The 18912-nt window shown below is 36.4% G+C and overlaps 1 protein-coding gene across 5 annotated transcripts in view; it reads left to right on the top strand.

The window, feature by feature from the left end:
• Window positions 1–18912, top strand: part of COL12A1 (collagen type XII alpha 1 chain) — a 117077-nt gene that overhangs the window by 21974 nt on the left and 76191 nt on the right. For 4 of the 5 annotated variants that reach the window (XM_058734492.1, XM_058734493.1, XM_058734491.1 and 1 more), the window contains exons 11-14: window positions 284–556; window positions 3800–4072; window positions 5757–6029; window positions 14649–14921. The exons of the other annotated variant lie outside the window; for it this stretch is intronic. In XM_058734492.1, coding sequence (XP_058590475.1) covers window positions 284–556; window positions 3800–4072; window positions 5757–6029; window positions 14649–14921 — 1092 coding nt within the window. The remainder of the gene's footprint in view (window positions 1–283; window positions 557–3799; window positions 4073–5756; window positions 6030–14648; window positions 14922–18912) is intronic. 5 annotated transcript variants of the gene reach the window in all.

Below are 18912 nucleotides of genomic sequence, written 5' to 3'. Positions count from 1 at the left end.
TGCCCCCAAGTTCAATTTTAATTAGTCCTTTAAACAGTGTAACTTAGTATTATGAATGGTCGAGACAAATGATCAGGATCTTCTTGTAGGGCTGTAAGTGAGAGGCCCTCTCTCAATGGTCATGTGTGGCATATTTACTCAATGTATTTGTCTCAATGACTATTCTTCCAATGAATATAAGCCCTTTCGGAAAAATAATCATTAGTTCCAATTTAGCTTTATAGATTTAAAAATTTCAAACTCTGGCCTTTTTTTTTCTTTTTCTTTTTTTTTTTTTTAATAGCTTATGTACCTCCAAAGGATCTTAGTTTTTCTGAGGTGACTTCTTACAGTTTCAAAACGAACTGGTCTCCCGCTGGAGAAAATGTTTTTTCATACCACATCACCTACAAGGAAGCTACCGGGGATGATGAGGTCACAGTGGTGGAGCCAGCATCGAGCAGCAGTGTCATTCTGAACAACTTGAAGCCAGAGACTCTGTACTTAGTCAACGTAACTGCAGAGTATGAGGATGGCTTCAGCATTCCCTTAGCCGGAGAAGAGACCACTGCGGAAGGTGAGATGGGGTTTCTGACCCTGTTTTCCAAAAACTAGCAATTTATTGTAGAACCAGGTTACAGTTTGAAATAATCATCTGCAGCTATAGTTTAGAATGGTGAATGTCTCTGTAAGATTCAGCCTCTATAAAGTACAGCTATTCATACACCCTTTTAGAAAGTGGAAAAAAAATTTATGTAAAAAAACCCCTAGATTTATTTTGATGAGTTTGAGGTTAAGAGATACAGAGAACTATTAATAATTATGGAATTAACTCTCAAAATATTACTTTTCCAGATTTTTCTGTCCCATGTTTCAGCAGTGTTATGTTCAAATACTTATGAATTTTGTTTGCTTTATCTATGGATGTGATGGCAAATATATTACCAAATGTTTTTTCTTTGTAAAAATTGTGGTAAAATACACATAACATAAAATTACCATTTTAACCATTTTAAATGCACATTTCGGTGGAAGTTAGTGCACTCATATTATTATTACCACATGTGTCTCTAGAACTTTTTTTATCTTGCAAAACTGAAACTCTGTATTCATTAAAAAATGACTCTCCATTCCTCTCCCCACTGCCCCTGACAACCACCATTCTATTTTTCTGTTTCTATGAATTTGACTAATCTAGTTACCTCATAGGGGTGGAATCATACAGTATTTGACCTTTTGTGTTTGGCTTATTTCACTTAGCATAATGTCCCTAAGGTTCATTCATGTTGTAGCTTGTGTCAGAATATCCTTTCTTCTTATGGCTGAAAGAAATTCCATTGTATGTATATACCACTTTTTGACTGTCTACTCACCCATGGGTTGCTTCCACCTTTTAGCTATTGTAAATAATGCTGCTAAGAACATGGGTGTACACATTTTACCAAATGTTTCAAGCAGTGTTTGCTTAGGTATATCCTCTTCACTGGATAGAGTTGAGTACTTTCTGATACATTTCACTACATTGGATATTCAAAGGGTACCAAGGAACCTGGCCATGAGAAGACTAAGACTAGGCAATTACTCTTTAAGATAAATATCACAAATATTAAAAGATATGTCAGTTGTTCTCTATTTTTACTAGGGATGAGCAAAAAAGCATAAACAGATACATGAGGAAATTAAGATGGTTACAAAGAAGTATTTGCTAACAGGAAAGGCACATGTTGGCGTACCTTGCTGATAAAAGCTAGAGAATCTTTTTTCTCTGAAGGATTTTTCAAATAAGATTGATGTTTTCTTTCTGTGCATGGTTTAGGGAAATTTCTATATGAAATCCAGCAAATAAAATAATGGCCAAAGTTTACTTCTTTTCTTATGATTTTTTGTGTTGAGTAACCCTGAAATCCATACTTAGATATTTCTGATTTTCTGATAATTTCTCTATAATGCCCATATTGTTGCTTGATGAGCCTGGCCCTTTTCCTTCAGCATTTTGGGATGGGGATGGGAATATGGATAAGAAGAAATTTAAATCCAGAGGGTATTTGAGTAGAGCCAACTACATTCATATACGCTCTAGTTTTTGCTCATTGGGCTCCAATGATACAATTTGGTAATACATTTCTAATTCGATTGTCTGTAGTGAAATCCGAAATTTAAACTTTCTTTAGTCAATAAGGAAGTTTCTGATTTCAGTACCTTCGTTAAGCTACTAATTATTGAGCTCCAACTTATGTGTCAGGTACTGTGATAATTGTTTTCCATGGATTATCTCATTTAACAACTTCAGTAAACCTACAAGTAGTCATGTTTTTTCCTTCTGGGTAATCTGAGGCTCAAAATTACACATTCAGCTTCAAAACTAGTACAGTAGTTCCCCTTAATCTGTGGCTTCACTTTCCGTGGTTTCAGTTGCCCACTGTCAACCACAGTTCAGAAGCAGATGATTTTCCTTCTGGCTATTGTTAGAAGGTCAATAGTAGTCTAATGCTACATCCCAATGCCTACGTCATTCACCTCACTGCATCTCATCATGTAGGCATTTTATCATCTCACATTATCACAGGAAGGGTGAGTACAGCACAATAAGATATTTTGAGAGAGGGAGAGACCACATTCACTTAACTTTTATTATAGTATATTGTTATAATTATTCTATTTTATTATTAGTTGTTGTTAATCTCTTAATGTGCCTGATTTATAAATTAAACTTCACTATAGGTATGCTTCTATAGGAGAAACATAGTGTACATAAGGTTCAGTACTATTCGTGGTTTCAAACATCCTCTGGGAAGTCTTGGAATGTCACCCTTGCAGATGAGTGGTGGGGGAAACTACTATATTCAAACTCATCAGTTTATCTGTCTCATTTGTTCTGGCTAATTTAGTCTTTTTCCTTGCCATGTAAAATGAATCATGGCTGTAACTCTGCCAACTGCCATTGCTTTTCTTAAGGGATACACTTCTTTTCTCCCTGAAGTGATCTACTGACGTATTGGCTGTTTAGGTAAACTTCTCATTAAATGCGAGATAAATGCAGTCGTTTTGCACTGTGCTTTCACTTCAGTGGATTGAAAAGACAATAACCTTTAGTCCGTCTTCCCTGAACGTGTGGTCCAAATGAACAATTTTCTCCTTAAATAAATAAATAATTTAAACATGTTTACTAACTATAAAGCTGAATGATGTTCTCATTTAGGCTTAATGGAAATCTATTTAAGACTGTTAGTCTATGGACATTACACACATTGCAATTTGACCTCAAGATTTAGATCCAGGTAGCATTCATTAAGTGTCTACAGTGTGTTTGGTCCAACACATGTGTGGTCTAATTATTCTCCAAGTCAAAGGACTCTGCAGATAAAAAAAGTTAGCTGTGGGACTGGCTGGGTAAGACAGTTCATTCAAGTGGGTAAATATGGTAGAACTGGGTATTAGGTATTGTTTTCCTATGTTTCTGAGAAAATCTAGTTAGAGGAAAAGGGTTGGCTACTTATATTTGAAAACATGAGTTATTTTTATTTTTGAATTTTATGTCAGTATGAATTTACTATTTAATAGAGTACATATTTATGATTTTAAAAGTTTATTATGTACCTCTTTATTTGATTAAAAAAATTAACAGTACTTACTTTCTTTCTGTATATTGAGTATTTATTGTTTCATCACCTAGCTCATATCTGGCTAAATGAATGCTGTAACCAGGATGTTTGATAAAATTCTGCTTTTGGATTTGTTTAGAGGAATGCTATAATTTATTGATCAAAAGCTAGTTTTGCATTTTTTTGTGTAAAATAAACTTTTTAAAAAAATATTTCAGTAAAAGGAGCACCTCGAAACCTCAAGGTGACAGACGAAACTACAGACAGCTTCAAAATTACCTGGACTCAAGCTCCAGGGAGAGTGTTAAGGTACCGAATTATATATAAACCAGTTGTTGGCGGAGAGAGCAAAGAAGTGACCACCCCTGCCAATCAGAGGAGGATAACACTCGAGAACCTGACTCCAGACACAAAATATGAAGTATCTGTAATTCCGGAATATTTCTCAGGACCTGGGTCTCCGCTGACTGGAAATGCAGCCACTGAAGAAGGTAGAGGAAATATGCCAACTGCGTGGTAACAACCAAACTCTTGACTGCAGGGGAAGTTGTAGGCAACTATCAGGACACTACAGGATACTACTTTATCTCGATTATCTGAGTATTTTAGACTGTAGTCCTTTTAGACTGGAGTTACCCAAATTTTTGACTGACTTATGACAGCATTTATTTGTGTCGTAGAACTCAAATACTATTTATGATCTACATATTCTTTTAAAAATAGCATGATTACATATTCTGATATAAATTGAAGGATGACTAGGGATTGAAAATCAAACCGCTCTGCACCATTGAAACAGATTATATATTACTTCTTCAGGAAGATTTTAAAATAATAACCTGTTTTTTACCTAAATGGTTAGGCCCCCAGGATAGATTCTGGTATTTGCTGCAAATTATTAATGTTAAATATTTGTTTTACTGAGAAAAATTAAGGCATTCATAATTTTCATTTTATTCATTTATTCATTTCATTTATTTCATTTTATTCTTTAAAATTTAAAATGATAGCAATAACAACATATTCGCAACAATGAACAGTTGTTGAGGACTTGTTTGTGTCAGGTTCTGTGCAAAGCGCTTTTCATATATTTTCTTATTTGATCCATGCATAGAGTCAATGGAATTGTTAGTATTATTATCCCTTTTTATAAGGAAGTCAAGGCTGAGGATACTAAATAACAGCTCAGAGTCATGTTGCCGATAAGCAGTGAATCTGAGTCAGACACTCGTAAGGAATATCCACCCCAGCATGGCCTGCGTCACCACTTCCCTCCCAGTGTAAGCAGCTAAATAGCCTGTCCTATGGAGTCCCCTTCTCTTTCCATCTGATTTCTTCCTCCTCTCTGCCCTTCAGAGAGTCACCACTTCCTTTTTTCTGTTTCTAGTTGGGGATCTAGGACTCTTTGTGCTGGGTACTGTAAAAAGATCCAGTGGCTCTTCATCTTTCTGTTTTTCGGAGTGAAAGTGGTTAGCTGTTGTGTGCCCAGTGGAGAGTGTCATAGGATTGGTGCCTTGTGACCCTTCAGAGATGACATTACCACTCTACCAGAAAAGTCATGAAATGCCAAACATCATAGTTGCAAAGGGATGGACAGCCCCTGAGTTTTACCCAAGGCAAGGCCTCACTTGGGCTGTTTCTTACCTTAAGACTTTTTCTAGGATAGCATTTGATCATTTATCATTTTTATCTCATCAGTGTATTTCCTGGTTATTACATTTAGAAGTTCATAGCATGATACCAATAAAATCCTTTTTATTGAGAATTTCTTGGAGGAGTTAAAGCCTACATTGTGATACTAATCAACGTATTTACAATTTGTAGGGCTTTGTTCCACTTTTAGAGAAAAGATTGTAGTTTTTAACATCAAAGAGAGTAACATGAAAGATATTAACCTATGTAAACACTGAAGAGGAATGGGATGCCTTTTGATTTGTTTCTACTGACAAATAAGGCCCAGTTTAGAAATGCTTAGGCTCTGTTGGCCAATCAAGAGTTACGATTGCTGTAATACCACTCAGGATATAAATTTGATGCGGTGCGCGTGCCGCCCACACAAAAACACAGACACCCTCCCCCTCGCAACACGCACCCCCACACGCAAAGCAACAAAATGTGTTTCAAGTCGTTTTATTCAATAATGAGTTTTGATGTTGTTCTTGTTTTTTAATGAAGTTAGAGGGAACCCAAGAGACTTAAGAGTTTCTGACCCCACAACATCAACTATGAAATTGTCTTGGACTAGAGCACCGGGGAAAGTGAAACAGTATCTCATCACATACACCCCAGCGGCAGGGGGTGAAACTCAAGAGGTTACTGTGACGGGAGATACAGACAGAACTGTGCTGAGAGGATTAAACGAAGGGACACAATACGCCTTATCTGTGACAGCCTTGTATGCATCCGGGGCTGGAGACGCCCTGTTTGGTGAAGGAGCAACGCTTGAAGGTAATTGCCGTCATGTTTTATAGAAATTCCTGAGTTTGTTGGTGATTTGTTTAGGAAGCTGAAAATGTTTCCAGAGAACAAAATCTAGAAATGTGCTATCCTTTCTCTTAAAAGGAATTTGGATTGAAAAGTAACTATGAAACTGCCTGTGATTCAGAGACATAGAATGCAAGCAACTGTAAAAAATCACGTGTGATCAGGAAGAGGTGTACCGGGAAGCTGAGTGCATCATAAGGCCATAGGAATGTGTTCTTAATGCCATGGGTTGGTTGAGTGGAGAAGAGGTGTGTGATATTCAGGGTGGGAAAGGGCCTTGGGGAACATCTGTGGGTGAAAAGGATTTGGGTTGCCCAAGGTAATGTGACTGCTTCCATCACTCAGGAGCAGACAGACTCAGACTTTTCTGACTCTGAGTCTCATTTCCTTCACCATGCATAAAAGCATTCAGCTTGAGAAATGTGAGAATCCAGGTTTTTGCTTTGTTTGTTTTCTGAATGACCTCTAAAATTCAGCTCTGTGTTAGAAGTTTGAAGTTAATGCGGTACTTAGCAAGAACCACCAACACGACTGGAGCTATGTCCTTGGTTCTGAGGAGTTAATTGCCAGAGGGCTTCATATTTCTCAGAATCTTTTGAAATATAATGGCAGCTTACATTTAACTCACCACAACTACAAAGCAAGTTGTGTAAGAGGGAGAAAATACAAATTTAACCTAACCACAATAAGAATGTTGTGATATTAAAAAGAAATATCAGTGGATGATTACAATAATGAGTCAGTACCATAGCTGGAAGCCTAAATGGAAATCAGGTATTGATTCCTTTTTGTTATCACCATCTTTTTTTTTTTTTATTTTTTTATTTTTGGGACAGAGAGAGACAGAGCATGAACGGGGGAGGGGCAGAGAGAGAGGGAGACACAGAATCGGAAACAGGCTCCAGGCTCCGAGCCATCAGCCCAGAGCCTGACGCGGGGCTCGAACTCACGGACCGCGAGATCGTGACCTGGCTGAAGTCGGACGCTTAACCGACTGCGCCACCCAGGCGCCCCATGTTATCACCATCTTTTATATGACTTACTGAAAATAGTTATAGGAAGAAAACAAATCTGAAGTACCTTTTGTGATGTGAAGTCACAGTGACCTTAGGTAAAATATCTGTCAAATTTGGTGGATCCGGGAGCTTGGAGGATTGTAGATATTATAGTTAACAGGGACAAGGCCCACAACAGACAGTTTTGATTAAAACTTCAAGACTTTGTCAATAGTTAAAACAAAAACAAATATTCTAATCAATCCTATCTCTAATGGTGACCAAGAGTTTAATTCCAATAGTCCCTGAAATCTACTTTTAAAAGAGGATTTAAATGAAAGATTAAATACCAGTGTGTACAATACTGATTACTAGAAGAGTCCTGGTTTGACTAGTTAGCCATGTGACCTGGACATGTTTCCTTAACCCCTCGAGTCTCAGTTTTCCCATCTATAAGAGGGGATGATCATTGCTCGGCCTTCATCCCAGATTTATCGTGGAGATTGAATGGGAGACTCTAAGCGAAACTCTTTGTGAACTGTAAAATACTATATGTATATAAAATTCATGAGGAGAAATAATATTCACTTTAAGATTGATATCTAAAAATAAAGCTTTTGTAAGTATTTTGGAGATATTGATTAGCTACCCTAAAGTTTTGAAAATAATAAGAAGTAGAAATGGAATTTGCCTTAATTACAGAGACATAATCCAATCAGTAAAGCATGTGATCTTTGTATCTGGAGCAATGTCCAGAATTTCTGAAAAGTTTGTTTTTTTGTTTTGACCTTTTGAAGTTCTCTTTCTCATGTGCTTCCCATAGGCTTTCAACATAGGTTGTTTATAGGACTTTTTAAGGATAAACTTTTGAGCTTCTGTTTTTTTACAGAATAATTGTAGGTTATTGATGTTTGTGAAAATTTCTCATAAAGAATATCTTGGAAATGATTTAATAGTTTTACTTCTTATACCTTTTAACCTTCTGATATTTTTCTGCATTTTCTTACTTTAAAACAAACCATATTCATACTCAGTCCAAATCTCTTAAAGCTAAAAATTAGGGCATTTTTGTTACTAATATATTAACAATCTTTAGAAAACAAAATACACATTTTAACTTAATAGCAAACATATTCTATTAAGCTGTGATTTTTCTAAGCCAAGTGTATAGCTAAACTGTTTATAATTTTATAGTTTTGTACAAGTAGTATAGAAAATCTACCAACTTCTATGCATGTGCCCCCTCTCCCCCCCCCCCCCGACACACATATTTGATCAGAAATTACCTCTAAGGGAGATACATGAGTAGTAAAATAGATCTTAGAAATTACTGTTTTCAATTTCCTGAGAAGGAGGGAAGTGAGATGATTAACTATAGTTAATTGATAATTGAATTGTAATAATACTTTTTTCCCATTTACACAAAGCTCTTTACTACAATGAAGGATTATATAAAATGCTGCCAGCCTGATTTTATTAACATATTTATCCCATTGCATTATGTGTGGTAAACTTGACAAATATGTGAAAGCATAGTTGTGACTAAATTAAAATAGTAGATTTTTGCCCCTGGTTATTCCATTTCATTTTATTGTATTAACTCAGCCAAATCCACATACCATATACAGGAATAGGATATGATGGTAAATGCAGGGAGTGGAAAGCCAGAAACAGAGCCAGGCAACTGCTTTTGAGGGCCGCTGTTTTTCTAATCTGTTTTTCTCTTGGGAGAGAAGGTGGTAAGAGCAGACCTTGAAGGAATGTTTCTTCCATCCAGAGGCATGGTCCAGCCGGCAAGAGCATTCTGTAGGTTGAAATTTTATGGATTGTCTGAAGTGCATTCTATTCAATTCAAAAAATATTAAAAAAAATATTTAGTATGGTCTACAACCATCCCTAACTTAAATCCGTTTCCTCGTTTGTTGAAATGTAGCCAATGATCAGAAAATTCCCCTGTCCCTGGAAGAGAGATTTATTAGCATTGGCATTGGGGAAGTTCATGGTTTGCTCTAGGACTGTGTGAAATAGAATCACAAAGACAGTGTTTATTACTATTTCAGATCCAAACTTCAGAGGAATCTGAGCACAAACTCTTGGGTTTGATTTACATGATCCCCCCCCCCCCCGTTGTTGTTAAAGTAGATTTAATGTAATTACTAAAGCACTGTTGTAATGTAAAAGTACTTTAGGTCCTGATGGAACTTTTAATTGTCACTGTTAGTATTTAGAGAAAGGAAAACCTGTTCATAGAAACCCTGAAATGAATAATGGCCATTTTTAATGCAAAGATTGACCACAAATGAATGAAAATTTCAGTTTGGGAATAATATGGTTCGTTTTGTTTCTGAGTGTTGTTTTTTGGCTATGGAAAAGATGACTTTTCAACATTTCCTTTGTTGCAGTTGCTATAGCAACCTGCCAACTTCCTAGACGTGAAGAACTTCCTGTACATCAAATCAAGCTAACTCAGCTGACATTTTGTTACAATGAGGTTTTTAGCACATCATAGGGATTCCTCTGCATGATGTTGAGTAGCGTGGGGCCTCTCCAAGACAGACTAAATAAGGTCTCTATGTTTCCCTAGATTTATTGCTATCTCATAATTTGAAAAATTATATGTTCTGAGTATAACAACTCTGAGGTTTCCTGGGAACTTTAGCACAATTACCAAGCAGCAATTCATATTTCCTTTCCTGCACATTAATGGCTCATCAGAGAAATATCTAAATCATGTTGGAGACATAACAGTTATGGAAGAAATCTCAGGCTTTGAGGTTGAAGAGTGACTTGTTAAGCGGTTTTTAAGAACTACATACTGCTTAACGTACTTGTTAGCTTATCAATAGTGAACTTTGTCCTTTGGATTGGTGGATCTAACTCATTGGCTGTAAATCAAGTATGTTTCCACATAAACGCGGAAGCAGGTTTTCTGTATTCTGCTGTGGAAAGTTGGATGACTTTTGAACTGAGCTTTAACGGAAAAGACAAATTGATTTAGAAGAGGATTTACATTACATTTTCAATTTAATTTCTATTTTTGAAAGTGGTATGTGAAACTCAATGAAAGCTGACTGGAACAATTTATACAGTTTCATTTCATTATGATTAATTTTTCAGTTATCATCATTGGCTAATTTGCGTTATAATTATATTTGAATTGGATGATGATTTGCTTTTCAGAAAGCAAATGGAAAAGGGCTAAGGAAACGTAGGAAAGTTACTTAAATGAGGCATTAGTTCTTTGGCTTCATATGTGGAAAAAGCAGAAATCAACCCCTTGTGGATGTTCAGATCATGAGAAATGCACCTGTCTAAATTACTTCCCACGATGGTTGCTCAGAGATGCATGTGAGCAGGCATGAGAAAAATGACTTTTGAGTATATCTAAATATGGTTGATAATCAGAGAAGAGATATTGAGTATCAAAATCTCAAAAACTGATAAATTTTGTGTGTTTAAATTTATGACAGGAAAGCATGTTATTTCTTATAAATATACTGGTACTGTACTGGGGAGGATAAGCTAGCTGGGAAAACTATGGAGAAGGATGAAGATGAAGGCATGCCATCGTTATAGAAGAGGACTTGTTTGAAACGATTGCCAGAAATTCTATTATCAGAAATAAAAGTAATATTCAAAGCATAAGCATATACCCCAGAACAGCAGAAAACAGGTACCATGAAATTAAATATTATTGAGAACAATATTGCTTATGTGAAATCTTGAACAAACTAAAACATCATAAAACAAACATTTATAAGTCTTGAGGCAGAGCGAAAAGAGGGACTCGAGGAGGTAGGAAGCCTTTGCTAAAGTGGAAGTGGATCCAGATTCTGGGAAGCATAGTGACAAAGGGGCAAAAAGACTACTGGCATTGGTTCCTGTTCACTGGACCCTTTCTATAGCTTCCCCTTTTAAGAAACAGTAATCTCTCCTGTCGAAAGGCTACACGCTGGTCTTCTGACATCTTTCCTTTCTTATTCCTCTTCCTTTCCTTTTCCTTCCCAGGTTTTCTAAAAAGAGACTCCCAAACCCAATCTAACCAAACCAAGCCAAATACTCTTTCTGTAGTTATTGATGTCTGAAGTTCCTCAGGTCAAGGACAAAATGTGCAATTCATATTTTAAACCAAAGCAAATGCCTAGCTAGGTAACACTTCAGTTGAACCTCATTCACAAGAAAATGTGATCAACTCTTGAATAAGAAGCATGTGTTGAGAGCCACTTCCTTTTGAAACAGGATGAAGGGGAGGAGAGAGCAGTGAACATCACACGTGTGTTATGGGGGAGAAAGGATGTGATGAGAAGATCCAATACACTTCTCAGTTCTCTGAGGGTCAGCCATGAGATAGAAAGAGACAGAGGGTGAGCAGGGGAGGGGCAGAGAGAGAGGGAGACACAGAATCTGAAGCAGGCTCCGGGCTCTGAGCTGTCAGCACAGAGCCTGACACAGGGCTTGAACCCGTGGACTGTGAGATCATGACCTGGGCCAAAGTTGAACACTTTACCAACTGAGCCACCCAGGCACCCCATACCTGTCTTTATTTTGAAGGAACCTTATTTCAGAGTGAAAGCAAGTGTGAGGGTTTCTTCCTGCACTGACCAAGCACATCTAACAAATAATGGCCTTAGAGAGGAGCATAAGGAAAAAGAAAGAAATGAGAAAAGAATAAAGAATTGTAGGGGAATGAGAATAATAGAGATTTAAAAGATTTTTTAGGAAGTATCGGTGCTTAGGCATATCTCCACGTATTTCGATTTAATTGATTTGGGCATGGCCTACTCTTTGGCACCCCAGGTGATTCTATGTATCTTATCAAGTCCAGTCCATTTATTTTTTCCAGGGCCCCAGGGGGCGACATAGCCTGCTGGTGGCTTGCTCAGCTGGTTGCACACCAGGTCTTAAGACCAGCTTCGCCACTTGATAGTCTGCCAGTTGTATCATAGGATACAATTCAATTGCTTCATTTTTTTTTTTTGTAAACCAATATTTGTCCAAGCTAAGATTCCATTTAAATAATACTTTTAAAGGGTTATAGGTCTGATAAAATTTACTTGTCATAAGGACATCATATTCTCAAAATTCTTGGGTGTAATGCAGCAGCTAGAATACTCAACCCTCCTGCTTTTTTGGGAGAAAAAAAAGTTTACCAATGTGTTTGACAAGAGCATAAGCTTAATATTTAAGAATATTCTTATCACGCCGACTGAAGCCTGTTGAAGCAGTTTGTCTTGTCAGTCTTGGCTTCTGGATTGAGGTGCTTTTCTTCCTTCTTTGGATTTCATTTTCTTTGTTACTAATAAGGAATGTTGCAATGCCACTGCCTGTATATAATGCCTTTGGGTGTCACTGGCAGATAATATAATTTTTTGAGGATTGTTTTCTGTAATTGAGAATTTACTCAGTGCTTATTGGATTTAGTGTTGTTATGTCATTAATTATAACTTAAGAATGTTTTTTAGTTAATGCTTCATTTGTATTTCAAAAAGTGCTTTTATAGACTCTTTTCTGGACATTGATAAACCTTGCAAAGATATTTACTGAAATTTTACTAGTATTTTGTTCCAACTTTCCAGGTCCTGAGAGTGTTAAAACAGTTGATTAAAGTCTATGGAAATGCTTGTCTAGTGAACTAGGCTCCTTTTGTTTGTAGCCCAGAAATATCTTTGTGAATGTATGATTGCTTCAGCCATAATTGTCTATTATTTTCTCACAAAGAAATCATTAGCCTGTGTTTGTGAGATTGATGTCTGTTGTCATGGAAATAAATAGTGTCACAAACTCAGTGCTGTACAAAGTAGGGAGGAAAACAGGCTGAGAAACACAACCTTGGAATGGAAAAGATGCTGAAACTATTATTTGTAAGTTACTTCAGTATTAATTTGGAAGATATTCCCATATTCTATTTATCTTATACTTTTTTTTGGAGTGCCATTAATGCAGCTTTTGGCTCATTTAAGTTCAGTCACTTTCAAGTACAACTATTTTACAATGGCTATGCCTAGCTGCAGTTTATGAAATTCAGAGGCACATATGAAAACAAGGTGTATATCAAGCAAAGGAAACATGTGCTGCACATTGAAAATCTAGAGACCAGTTGCTGGGGTGTCAATGATCAAAACAAAATAAAACTTAAAAAGCAACAACCAAACCGAATCAGAAACAACCAGTTTGTTTATATTCCCCCAAGTAGAGAAAATATAAAAATATGTGGCCATTTAAGTAGGAAATAGAGTTCAAGAAGGCCTTCAAATGAGTATTAGCCTCAAGCACTGTGGGGGGAAAAAAGTCCATGTGTTCTTGAAAATAAGTATTCTGGGTTTCAGTGAAATATGTAACTAATTTCCCTCCAGAGATGAGATGTCCTGTCAGCAGTTAAAGTTATTTTTAATGGAGTTAGAATTTTCCATTTGTGCTTGGGCTCTGGTAAGATGCCCAGCTCCTGTTTTATTTATTTTTCCCTCTAAATTCTACAGTATGATAGGTTTCTGTCTATCCAGATTTATTTTATTTTTTTAATTTATTCTTACCTTTACTTTTTGTGCTGAAATGTAGTTGTTTCGTCATGAGTATTTTTTAAGATACTCATTTTTACTCTTCAAGTAAAATAATAGTCTTCAAAATTCTTGTAACAACATTATATATCATTTGCTTGAATATAAAACAATTACTGATGAAATGTATGCTGTAGAGACAGATAGTTTTATATTTATGTCATGCTGTGGCATAAACCCTAGTAAAGGTAGCCAATATAAAGTGACCTGTATATTTATTTTACATTTAAATTATGGAAAGTGAGGGTTTTATTGGAAGACATCTGTGCCTCCTATTAAGTTGAGGTTTCCATATTTTTCCATTTGGGTTGTATTTTTTTTTTCTTTTTTGAATTGAAAGAGCCAAAATTTAGTAGCAGACATTTTCGATCAGCTAGAACAAGTGGTGTGTTTTATTTTGATGACTGATGGCTTTTAAGTTTTCCAGAGGAATTGGTGGTTTTTAGTTTCATTAGAGTTCAGCTCTATTGGAAGGTTGCACTTATACTTTTAAATAGCATGAACAAGTAGAGTTTTCATGAAAAAACGATTGCTGGAATTAATATTTGCAAGTGATATGAAGTCGTTGAAGTTATTATAAGTCATCCATTGAAATGAGCTTATTTAAGTTACATCAGAGAGAAAAAGATGATGCTAAAGATATAAAGATCTTTGTGAACGATGGCTGACTATGTTGTAAAGCGGAATGAAATGTAAAATTTTGGGATTTAGATGCAATTTTCCCTTTGAAGAGAAAACGTTTTTAGGCACGTACCCCTTCATGTTTGGATGTCATCCTTGTCCTCAGGGGCTTTACGATCTGACTGGACGTACAGGGACCAGGGTGATAGGTAGGAATCAGATACGATTCTAAAGTTTGAGTGCATCAGTCTGCTGCACTGACAGGAAAGGACAGGTGGCTCAGAAAGAAGGAATGGGCAACCTTAGACAAACTGAGTCTGAATTCAGCAAGTTAGCATGTGCACTAGGATGAAGGAATATTTACGTATCTAGTAGATAACAGAAAAATGATTTCCCTTTCATTTCTATTCTAGAACGTGGTTCACCTAAGGATTTAGTTACTAAAGATATCACCGACACATCAATTGGGGCTTATTGGACATCTGCTCCAGGAATGGTTCGAGGTTACAGGGTTTCATGGAAATCGCTTTATGACGATATTGAGACTGGAGAGAAAAGTCTTCCCAGAGATGCAATTCATACTGTGATAGAAAATCTGCAGCCAGAGACCAAATACAAAGTTTCAGTATTTGCAGTTTACAGCAGTGGAGAAGGAGAACCTTTGAATGGAGAAGCCACGACTGAATGTAGGTAACAGCACGAGGGTGTTTGTGTTTGTGTTTGTGTTGGTGCTACCTAATAGCTATCAGCTCAAGTGACAGTTTAACCATTTGCCTTTCTTTCTTTTTATGTGACAAATGGGGTCTGAAAAATTAGCATCTTTTAAAGAATGTGGTTTAAATTCAAGTTTGCTTGGTTCATTTAGTATAAAAATTATATCAAATTTTGAAATATTGAATCCCATCCAACTACCTATATTTGTCTCTTTGTCTTTTTTCCTGATAGAGTGGTCAGCTAGTTAGATCAGGAGCTATGGAGACAAAGAGAATGCAGGCACGTTTATAGCTATGTGACTTTGGGCAAATTACTTAATTTCCCTTGAGTTTCAGTTTGCTTATCTGTAGATTGAAGTCTCTAAGAGTTGACTTGAGATTAAATGAAATGACAGTGTGCAAAGCGCTAAGCATAGTGCCGAGCCACTTAGAGTTGATTGATAAATGATAGTGGCTACTGAAGCTATGATTATTATATACCCAAGACTAATGCTAGATTCCTAGCGTCTTTATTTTATTCCTTTTATATTTGGTAAGGTTAAATCAAAAGTCCACTCAGTGTTTTTTGATGGCTTAGGTTTACCTTAATATCATTAATATTCCTTCCTGTGAATAGTTTTGAATGACTTATCATCATTTATTATCAGCTGGTTGGTGAAAGATGTGCCAGCATTTCATAATTCTCTTTCCTAAAAAACCATTTGTTAACAATAGGAATTTATTTTTTTTAACTTTATTTATCTATTTTAAGAGAGATAGAGCAAGTGCAAGCACGAGCCGGGGAGGGACCGAGAGAGAGGGAGAGAAAGAATCTCAAGTGGGCTTGCTGCTGTCAGAACAGAGCCTGATGTGGTGCTTGATCCCAGGAACCATGAGATCATGGCCTGAACCGAAATCAGGAGTTGGACACTTAACCAGCTGAGCCACCCAGGCACCACCAAGTATAGGCATTTCTAAGAATTTGTAGGAGAAGATTTTATTCCTTTTGTTTTGGGAAGATTTGAGGAAAAGGGAAAAGAATGGGACCTTCTTGAATTTCCTTTTATTAGAAAGAAGTGGAAGAAGTGGGGAATTTTTTTTTTTTTTTGGGTAAAAGAGAAGAGAGGGAAGTGCCATGAGCAATTTTAGATAAGTCCTATATCCTGATTTTAAGTTGTCTTGAAGTCTTTTGGTCAGAGTTGTCTGAAGAACTCATCTCTCTCTTTTTTTAATCACTGGAAAACTCAGAAGAATGTGTCCAAGTTTAAATTTGTGCAAAATTAACCAGATTTAAAACGAACTTAATTGGAATTTAAAACGAACTTATTGGAAACTTAAATATGTGAAAAGGCACATTGCTCAGATATTCACATGATTGGTTTCCATGGTAGTAAATGAACTCTTGTGTCTGAATATATTGGCTGATGTAGTTTAAAAATTTGGCAGAAGTTCATCTGGCAGAACTTTATTTGTTGTAAAGAGAAATCATTTCATAAACTAGGCCAGATATTACACATATAGCCAACTTTGTTTGTAGGAGTGAAGATACAGTTCATGTGATTGAGCAGTTACAAAAGTATCTGTATTTAGAGGGGAGCTTTTTCAAAAATCTTCTCATTTGTGTCTTCTTCCAAAAAGACTAAGTCTTCAAATATTTATTTGGGACTGAAAATCTCCACAGGGGATATGTTTTAGCCAAAAGCAAATATGTTAACAGAAACCCTAAATAAACCTTCATCTCTAAGAAGCTGAGCCTCTAAGAAATTTTCAATATTTTTTTGACTAATTGATTGAGTTAAAGGTAAGTGAACAGAAAGGTCTCTTTTGAACTAGGAGCAGAGTAGGCAGGAATGAAATGTACAGTTTTCAGAGTTTCATTTGTGCACAAACTGCTCAAACATCTAAGCAAATGATAGAGAAGACAAGAAACTTTCTTTGTTCTACTTCTATTTTGTTGTTGTATTTTATTTTGCCCTCTCTGTGGAAAGTAAAGCAGTTTAGAAAGTACTTGAGAAATCAGAGTCAGATGTGGTACTTGGGTGGTGGATGAATCCTAAAGTATGGATAAATGGGCAGAGTCACTAGGTCATGCTCTCAGAGTTTCTCATAAACTTCCAAGGGGACATTGTGGAAATATTTTCGGGAGTGCTTTCACCTGAAACTCGGCAACATGGTGTGCAAACTGCTGACACAATGAAAACCATGGATTGTGGCTAGAAAGCCAGCAGATGGGAACCTTTCTATTGGCGCTCGAGTTTATGGCAGCTGGGTTAGCAGAGGTACAGTGGGTGTTGGAAAGCATCTTGTGAGAGCTCCTAAAACATGAAAAGCACTTACAGATGTGAATGTTGCACCCTTTTACAGCACGTGGCATACCTATCAATGAAGTGAAAATTTTTGCTTTTTGCTCATGGGAAGCCAGCGAGGCTTTTTTTTTTTTTTTGCCCTAAACTTTAAAGTTTTCCATGAAGACTAGGGTAAGATATGTTGTACCTTATTTCACCTCGATTCTTTTATTTTAAAGAATTAAAAGGCAGGAATATAATTGCGTTCCTTGAAGCATTTCAAAGTATGATTTACAAAATTTGTTACTAACATCTAAATTTGGGACTGTTTTGAGGTTTGGGATCTCATATTTTGGGGGATATAGGTGTCTTACAAGACCAACACTTGTAAGAATTAACTGTTAATTTTTCTCAATTCTGAGTTGTGAGAAGTTCGTCTGGAAATTTTGTGCAAGAGAGATACACTTTGTTCCACTGAATACAAATTTAGGCATAGAAACAAGAGGTCAGAAACATTAGCACAATCTTTTCTAGAAAAGTGTTAGACACACATCAACTTACTCAATATTTGTGACAATTGGAAATGATACTAATCCAAATAGATTGTTATTCTATATAGTGCTCTTTCCTATACTATTTCCAAAAGTTTTTGTAAGGACTTTACATTTTTTCCTTTGGAAAAAATATAATAAATATAAATATCATATGTATATATAAATAATAGTTTACTTACCTAGAGAATAGTAATAGAGAATTGAGGATTAATCTGAATAAATGTTAGTATTTATAGAAAGTAATGGGCTTTGCTGAGAATTCTTAGTGTCTTTAAACCCTAAAATAAAAAATTGCAACCAGTTTACTCTAAGTTTAACGTATACTTTTGCATCTCCCAGAAACAATCCATAACCATATATTGAATTTCTTTTTTTTTAATGTTTATTTACTTTTGAGAGAGAAACAGAGAGACAGAGTGTGAGCAGGTCAGGGGCACACACAGAGAGAGAGAGAGAGAGAGAGAGAGAGAGAGAATCCAAAGAGAGAGACAACAGAAACCAAAGCAGGATGCAGGCTCTGAGCTGTCAGCACAAAGCCCGATGGAGAGCTTGAACCCACGAGTCCCGAGATCATGACCTGAGCTGAAGTCGGACACTCAACGACTGACCCACCCACCAGGCGCCCCACCATATATTGAATTTCTTTATGTATTTTGTCATTATTTGTCCTTTCTATATAATGTATCTTTTGCTTACATAGCTGCTTTAAAAATTTTCTTTTTATCACCGATTTGAAGCAATTTGTTTCTGATGGGCCTTGATGAAGTTTTTTTCATACTTGTGCTTGGGGCTTATTGAGTTTCTTGGATCTGCGAGTTTATACTTTTATAAAATTTGAAAATATTTAGACCATTATTTTTTTTTTTAATTTTTTTTAACATTTATTTATTTTTGAGACAGAGAGAGAGAGAGAGCATGAACAGGGGAGGGTCAGAGGAAGAGAGAGACATAGAATCTGAAACAGGCTCCAGGCTCTGAGCTGTCAGCACAGAGCCCGACGCGGGGCTCGAACCCACAGACCGCGAGATCATGACCTGAGCCGAAGTCGGATGCTTACCGACTGAGCCACCCAGGTGCCCCTAGACCATTATTTTTTAAAAATACTTTATTACACCCCATTCTCTTTAGGTACTCCAATTATACATG

The sequence above is a fragment of the Neofelis nebulosa genome, chromosome 6, assembly GCF_028018385.1.
Source record: "Neofelis nebulosa isolate mNeoNeb1 chromosome 6, mNeoNeb1.pri, whole genome shotgun sequence".
NCBI classification, from domain to species: domain Eukaryota; kingdom Metazoa; phylum Chordata; class Mammalia; order Carnivora; family Felidae; genus Neofelis; species Neofelis nebulosa.
Note: the sequence above shows the minus strand (reverse complement) of the source record. Positions and strands in the feature narration are given on the sequence as shown.